The 8,864-nt window shown below is 35.3% G+C and overlaps 1 protein-coding gene across 1 annotated transcript in view; it reads right to left on the bottom strand.

Moving 5' to 3' along the window:
• Positions 1–938: 938 nt before the first annotated feature.
• Positions 939–8,864, bottom strand: part of LOC120630044 — a 74,126-nt gene continuing 66,200 nt past the window's right edge. The window contains exon 2 of the mRNA XM_039899172.1: positions 939–2,033. Within this exon, the coding sequence (XP_039755106.1) occupies positions 1,165–2,033 (869 nt within the window). The 3' untranslated portion in view covers positions 939–1,164. The remainder of the gene's footprint in view (positions 2,034–8,864) is intronic.

Genomic DNA, 8,864 nt, shown 5'->3' with positions numbered 1-8,864 from the left:
TTTCATTTACCATCTTCTTGGTTCGACATTTATTACTTAACTATCGCTAGGCATTTCATGACGTAGATATGCCTAGCGATAGTGGGATTTTGTTACAATGGTACCGTACTACCCTCATATTTTTGTATACTTTTAAAGTATAGCTGCAAATGAATTAATTATTTTGGCATATTGAATTAAGTCTTTTCTTTTGTGAAGCACTCTCTGACTTGCAATGTCAGCAAACCTTATATGTAATAGCTTTAAGTTTTTATGTTAGTGAATATTGTTCTTATGAAAACAATACATTTCTTAAACCGATTACCGAGAAAAATATGTTGGGATAATACTAATTTTAATTTTGATGTATAGGATTTTGCTTTGCGGTGTTAAAATTATAAGCAGACAGAATTTAAGTTACAGTGTACCAAAACGACTCTTACAGGTTAGATCGCATTCAAGAGCCAGAATGACATTACGCAGGAGTACAAGTACTTGTTTCTCGAAAAATCTAGATAGAGCTTTACAATTTGTGATGTTTTATTACTATTAATTAATATTTTACCTACGACTTATCTTTCTTTATACTTTTGGCCTATTAGAATTTAAATAGGCGTAATATTACATTGAATGGGAAAATGTGAAATGAGGAGGAACGAAACAGAAAGGCACACTATTTCATTTCTGTTTTATTTATTTTTAGTTTCATTGCTGTAATGTTTTAACCATGATAATTAGTATGTAAGATAAAAAAGACAAATATTTTAAAATTTGGCTTTTAAAATAATAATCGTTTTTGCCAAAAACGCAAAGGATATTAAATTATTGTTTTAACCATTGCATTCAAAACAGCTTCAGAAAATAAATTTTGGGTAGTTTACCAAATGTATGTATTTAAAACAGAATTCATGTGTAGGTACTTTTAAGTTCCATAATTTCTCAAATAATAAAACAAACGGTTAACTTATAATATTAATTTATTATCCAGTATCCACACAATAGCAGTCATTCGTCGAGCATAATTTTAAATTCCTCACAGCACGAATCACACTTGGCTTATATTAATTTAGACAGTGAGCCTTTTATCACATCTTTGAAGTGACAAAAAATTGTATACTATTTCTTATCACTAGCACGTATACAACGCAAGTCTTTTCATATATAATTATCATTAAAACACTAGACTTAACTTAAAGCTAATAACGGTTCTTCTGTATCGTGTTTTTGGCTGAGATATTTAGAATTACTTTTCTTCCACTGCTCTTTCTTGCGAAGCATCTTTTGTTTGGTGGCTTCCAACTTTGATTTAACTTTTGACTTCTTCTTAGGTGGGCTCGGCGTTTCTAACTGCTCTAAGGTTTCAATAATGTTGTTAGGTCTTGATAACACATTTCTGGTTTCTTCACTGACTTCATCTAAAGTGGCATTTTTGTTGGCATAAACTACAACATAATGTGAGTAAGCTGGGTTTGCTGGAGCATTAATGTCAGCGAAATCTCTGAAATTAGCGAATTGATCTTGTTTGTAGTTGGGCCTAGGGTTAGCTATGTATCCAACATTGAGAGACGGTCTTCCGTGTCCATTATTATAATAGTTGTTGTAACCATCACCAAATTCTGCGGATTCCTCATCATTTTGCGCGAAGAAAGTGCCACCTTTTATGATGCCGAAGTTTCCTGAGCCGAGAACACTCGTGCTTGCATCTACTATAGGTTCAGAAGCCGCTGGGGTGTTCTGTTTTCCAAATCCTTCTAATCCCTTATAACCTCCGAATAGAGGATAGTTCAACAATGATCTGTAAGAATTTGGTCGTTGACTGTACGCTGCTTCTTGGCTATTAAAGCCCAATCTAAAGTTGTTATGCTGTCTGGGCTCAAATAAGTTCGCGAACGTCGGGAAGAAATTTTGTGAGTCCCCAACCACTTCTATTGAGTGGTCTGTTTGGTCAGCGGCTGCGACAGAATCCGGCGCTGGTTGACTTTGAAGATTTGGCGGTGGTGCTACTGCTTCTGGTATGATTTCTGACGATTCCGCAGCTAGATCATCTTGCTCATCTGAAACAAACGGAAAAAATATTTTACCACGGCAGTATTCAAAGTTCAATATAGCGACAACCTAACAACATATTGTGAAAATAAAGCAATAAAAGTAGAAGAATATTTTAAGTAGAATATTATTTTCTCCTAGTTTGGATATACCCCTTTAGAGGGGGGAGTCCCACATAACCTCCGTCCTGCCCAAGGGTCGGAGGTAGCAATAAAGCTTTTCCACCACGCTGAAAAAAAGGGTATCGTATGCTACAATGCGGGTTGGTGGGCTCTTACGATTACTACCTACATCAGTGTCATGTATCACCCATAGCTTTCTCTGCGCGCGCAAAATGTTGCTATTCTTGGTATTGCAATATTCTAACGGATCTCCATTTTTTCTGAATAAAAATTATAGCCTATGTTAATTCTTGATAGTTAAGCTTTATTTTTGTGAAGAAATGGGTAAAATCGGTCCTTTTGGGTACAAACAAACAAAAAAATAATTCCCCTATAATATTAAGTAAAGCGAAGTGGGGGTATAGGGACGGAAAAGGTAGAAACGTATTAAAGATACATTTGGCTATAGCCGATAACATTCATATTAAAGCTATGAAATAAACAAAGAGTAGCGTTACAAAACCTTGGATAAGTATTGCTTTATACTATTTATAAATAATGCAGTGAGCCTTATTACTTCGATTATACTTGTAAATGAAGTTTTACGGGCGGTGGGTGTAAAAGTTGTGATTCATAAATAACACATTGGAATTGTCAAATTGACATGTGTATCCATTGTCAAGTATCTGCTACTCGATTGTGCGTGTCTTACGAGTTGTATCAAGTAGGTAGGTTCTTCCTGTTCGAATAGGTAATGTGCTGTGAGGTAATAGAGGAAAGCTAACGTGAGATAATTTCCGTATTCTCGGTGTCTTGTTAAGAAACACAGCTAAGTCTTGATTTTGTGGTTTTTATTATATTATATAGACACTTTTCTCTGCGGTTCTGTTATATACCTATAGCATAAAAGGTGGGTGCGGTCGTTAGTGCGAAAGTGGTCTTACTTACTATATTATGAAAATTAATAAAAAATTTGCTATACTCCGCGAAAAGCAGGAGAAACTGTATGGTGTAATTTATAATTTTTTCAATCCTTTGATGTGGAGTATAAGGATTAATATATAACTCGTGTATGAGGAGAATTTTTGCCGTTTTATCAAATTTTTCTGCTATATGCATACCATATACCATTATTTATTTTTGACAACCTCGGTGCAAAGGTGAGCGCTTTAAATTTAGATAGGAGGTCCCGGGTTCGAATCCCGGCAGGAGAGTTAGGGAATTTACAATTTCCGTATTTTCTCTGGTCTCGTCTGATGGCAGGCTTCAGCCGTGGCAAGTTACCACCCTATCGACAAAGACAAGCCGCTAAGCGATTTAGTGTTCCGGTGCGATGTAACTTATAAACCTATTAGGGGTGCCATACTCCGTATAAAAGGCAAGAATGCTATCTTAGACTGCACAGGGCTTATTAGTAGTTGAATAAAAAAAATTATATATATAATATTAGTATTATAGTCAGCGCTGCAGTTGTCAAATACTGCAGCAGCCTTTTCAGCTGAAGCACCTTTCGATAAGGCATTAATTTTGTAAAATGGTGTATAGTTTTAATGTAATTAGTAATTGGTTTTCATTAGTTTACTTATGTGTGGAAGCTGAATAAAGTTTATTATTATTATTAGTATTTAGTACTTTTAAAGGAGTTTACGTCTATAAAGTAAATAAGTCTCACGGCTAATATTATGGTAAATATAATATCATAAAGAAAATAGATTTGACCTCCAGTATGTTCATGCTTTAAGATAACATTTAACATGACTTCTTAGGAACCCAACAATTTTTAGAGAACTCTTTATATCAACAAGTACAATATTAAAGCCTTGTTTAAAAATCGGTAATTTGTTCTACAAGTAGTTCCAGACTCTCAGTTAATTGATTTTAAATAACAGTCCAAGGCATTATATTATCAATATAACATGTTGCCAGTGGCTTAACAAAAGGATTTCAGTTCACCACTTTCAATGCATTATCCTACGAAACACAGTGTGTGGTAACACTTAAGTTTAATCAATCCTGAGTAAGCCTTTGTGTCAGTTCGTCATGTATGTAGGTCACGATTTACAAAGCACGATCAAATGACACATACAAGTTCATGGAAGTTCAATTAATTACATTATCGAATCCTTTCCAAGCGGTTCACCACATAAACGTTAATTGAATTTTGAATCTTACTAGAGCTTTGTTTTCAATAAATGGGTACGCAAGTGCTTGCGATCTCATATGATGGTAATTTATGATTACGTGTATAGATCAAAGCGTACTAACCAAAATGAGGCGTGGTACCATAGGTAGGGTAGGGTCAATTATATCTAATAGCAAAAGTCTTTCCGTCTGCTTCTTTGTTTTTTACCTTTGTGTGGCTATTTGCGTGCAACACTGAATGACACTATTACACATATCAGAAATGCCCACAGTAATTGGAAAATTAATAGATATAACCCTAAATATCAGAAACGCTTACTCAAATAGAGGTTGTAGTAACCAGGGGCGTTCCGCTAATACTATAAATGCGAAAGTGTGTTTCTTTTTATGGTACCTTTTTTTTTTGTTCTTCTTTAACGCCCTATCAAAGTAACCAATAATCAACTAGGTGACTTCTAGACTTTCAACTTGAGTTGAAAGAACGTTGAGAGTAACATAGGCTACTGTTTATCCCAGGAAAATAAACAGTTCCCACGGGATTTGTGCTAAACCAAGTTAAATCGGACGGTAAAAACGGGAAACAGCTAGAATTCTATTATTACAATTGCATATATAGATCAAAATATAGTTATAGATAGTGAAAGCCTTAATAATTATAAATAGGTACCTACACACCTACAAGTACATGCGCTATATAATGTAAAACAATTTTCATTGGTCTAGGTAGAATGATCTGCAAATAACACCATAGCCCCATTTGTTGCTTGCGTCAGGTCATTAATGTAAGTTAGAAAGAGAAGTGGTTCTCAGACACTTCCTTGAGGCACCTCAAAAGGAACCCTTAAGCTTTTTTTGTATTTTCTCTAAAAGTAAGAATGTCTCTAGAAGAGGGTATTCATAGGCAATTACGATCAGAAAGCCGGCCGAGTAAGCTCATGTGTGATGAATGAGCTTTCTATTATTATTAGCTAGCGTCAGCTTTAGCTCATAGTTACGTTTACGAATGTTTGAAGTACTTTTGGCTTCGAGACAGTTTGCGGAGAAACTCGCATATTATGTCATATTGTGTCATATTGTGTGTACTGCATGAGTTGAAGTGTTTGTATATGCGTAGGCATATTGATGCTCTGTACGCTGTGTGTTTATATATGCATGTACTTCTACTTTTTTTTATATATTTTGTTGTATCAATATTATCTCCGGGAATTGTAAAAATAATCTATCTAATCACTTGCACTTATATGTGTAAAATAAAAAACATACTTGATGTTGAAATCCACGATTAAATCTAGGAAGTGATTATAAGCTCAAAATCGAGAACAAAGGTCCCAATAGTGTCACTTTTTAGCAATTCTCAAATGCAAATTTACTTATATAAAACAGATAATAAATATGTGAGAATAAATTAAGTATAAATATCTACGATCGTCTAACCCCCGTAACCTCCGACCGACTATCATAATCAATATTTGCATTTCTGTCAAAAACGCAGTGGATTTTGAAATTGTGCCATAGGTCAGAAGAAAGTTTTGGGTTAACGGAAAATAATGATGATATTATGCCTGATTTATTTGAAATACGTGACTGCAATTTTGCTATAAATATTTGGTCACGTATTTATAATGTTCTAAAGGCTTCAAAAGGCTAATTGGATGGTTTCATTGGATTCTACAATTCAATGAAATGATTATTCATAATAAATAAACAATTATTGTAAACGACAATTGTTGTTGTTGTTGATATTACGATAATTTTGCCGTTGCAGATTGGTGACCAAGAATATGTGTAATAATGTGAAGTCTGGTTTAGGTAATACTTTACGATGTGATGATAAATAATTGCCTATATTTTCTTTGCATTTGGCTGTTTTCAGAATAATGTAGGGTTATAAAAACAGCAAGATATAATGAAGGTGCAATGCCCGGAACTTAGTCCGCGTTTAACTTTTTTGTCAAGTGCACTATACAATAATTGATTTCAGATTTTTTTAATGCCATATTTTGTTAAATTTGATTTAGCGGTGGATTATTACTTTATCACCTTATGGCGACGGCAGATTAGAATACAGTAGTCGATTGATGAAGTCCTGGTACTTTTGACCTATTTCCCAGGGCTGGGCAAGGGCCTCCTCTCTCATAGGAGGAAGGAGTTTAAAGCTTCGACCCTTCACGCTGTAACAATGCGGTTTGGCGGACTTACACATTCATATATTTAACCTAAATATATTTTTTACATGATCCGGCACTTTTTGTTTGAACCCCAACCCACCCCACAGCGAGCCAATTAAGTTACCAACGAGGCAGTTAATTTATTTGATAACATCAAAGTTGATTTTAGAACGTTTTTGTATCTATGCAGCACGTTAATACCATAAAAGATTTTTTTGATTAAATTTTGTTGAGGAAAGCTAGACTCTGACCATACGTGTTACTAGATGACCCAGTTTTATCGTATATAATCATATACGAGTATATCTGAGCGTTACGCACTTTTTATGTAACATATCTTCCATAGGCATTACCATAGATGGTATATGATCCTACGTGCCGCTTTCAAGAGATTAGATTTATGAAGTTTTTGGCTTCTTACCATTTGGTTGGAAAACTTATGGTAGCATATTCATATATAAGCATATACATATATAAGCCGAAACGGTGAAAGCCCAGTGGGTAGGACTTCGATTTCACTTTTGGGAGGCCGAGTTCCTATCCCAGCACGCACCTCTAACTACTTAAGTAATGTGCGTTTTAAGCAATTAAAATATCACATGCTTCAACGGTGAAGGAAAACAACGTGAGGAAACCTGCATGCCTGAGAGTTCTCCATACTGATCTCAAAGGTGTGTGGAGTCCACCAATCCGCATAGGGCCAGCGTGGTGGAAGAAGTCCCTTTATTGGGCCGGTAATGGGTTGATATGATGATAAAAGCCACCTTGGAGGCGTTACATTGTAAAAAAGTGAGATGATGGTGTTAAGTACATTGGTCAACTTAAAACTAAAGTTACGATGTATCAAATCACACCATTATACAGAACTCAAGTCGTGATCTGGGTCACATTTATCGTCGTTAGTTTCTCAATGCCTAAGGGCAGTCTTTTATCACTGAGCTGTTCTCGTCTTTACTTCTGACGCTGAAACGCTGATCAAATGGTCATCAAACTCAAAGTCTATAAAAAGTCGTCGTGCTGAACGGCCCATAAAGGTGGGTGCCAAGAAGTGAAGATTTAGAGGGCTGCTGATTGAGTGTAGAATGTATGGGGTGCATTCGTTTATTTATTATCCCTATAATAGTACATACGTTCGAATAACGCTACAGTAATACATAAAAAATTCCAGTAAAAGACAAACTCGACAAATGAAGAAACAAACGAAGGAAATTACCATGGAGAGAAAATATAAATATCATGATGGCCATTCGAAATTTGAAGTCTATTATAAATAAGGTTGTGACATGTTGACAACGGCGTAGCATAAGGGTTCGTTTTTACCATTTTGATAACCCTAAAAACTGAGGTTATGTGATGACTTAGAACTCTGTAATAAAAACTAAAGAAATGGATTTCTACCTCCTTATTAACTTACGGTAAGTCTGAACTTCTTGAATGGGATATGCCTTAGCAATTCGACAAGGTAGCCTATAATTTACTATGGGCAATCAATGGTAGTTACATAAAGGCGTGCGGCAACGGTACGGTATGGTATATTATTACGTACTGCAGTAGTTGATAGTTTTCTCGGTGATGCGATGACACCAGATAACCCAAAAAATTACCATAAAGAAATAATATGATACTTTAAGATTTAATACCCTAAACATAATATGACGTCTTGCGTCAGCCGAGTAAAATTCATGCACTCGTTCAAAAACTTGTGCATGTTGGGTATAAATTAAGTTTATTTAGACCTTATCGTATAGCGATACTCCTAATATAATGGTATATAAACCTAAACGAGCTGTGTCTATTTTAAATTTGACTGAAGTTGTAGATTTATTTAATAGTTAGATGTCATTAAAATAAATTGGCTACATGATGACACTGATAACCCGTTAATGCAGCGAAATTAAATGATAATATAAACTCAACTCTCTGCATCGTGTGGTGACGGCAGATCAGAGTACAGCTAAAATTCGGCTGAGACATTTTCAAGTTATACCGAGACATATACCGTTTAGAATCCTGATTCGTACCAGGGATTTTAAGAGTTGATCAGCAATTGCCTATAACATTCCCATACTGGACTAAGGCCTCTCTCAACGTCCATAATATTCAAGCTGGGCAGAAGGGTGTGTAATCGCAGTAATCGTAGTAAAAGAACAGAGGACACTGTTATATTCTCTTAGTTGCGATACTCGCGTGATGGTGACATATGTATTCTGATTATCCGTCACCACTCACCACACTGCATGCTCGTGCATTTATAATAATTAATAAGATAGAGAAACAATGGCACAGGTTGCAGACCTGTCGGATAGGAGAAGGGACAACGCAATAATTTAGCTTTAATTATAAAGTAAGCATAATAATTGTAGTTTAGCTCGAGGTAGTCAGGAAAACGGTGCAAATCGCTTGAGGAAGCGATTACTTAGAAAATAAC

This window comes from Pararge aegeria, chromosome 15 (genome assembly GCF_905163445.1).
Source record: "Pararge aegeria chromosome 15, ilParAegt1.1, whole genome shotgun sequence".
Lineage (NCBI taxonomy): Eukaryota > Metazoa > Arthropoda > Insecta > Lepidoptera > Nymphalidae > Pararge > Pararge aegeria.
This window is presented reverse-complemented; position numbering and strand designations above follow the sequence as displayed.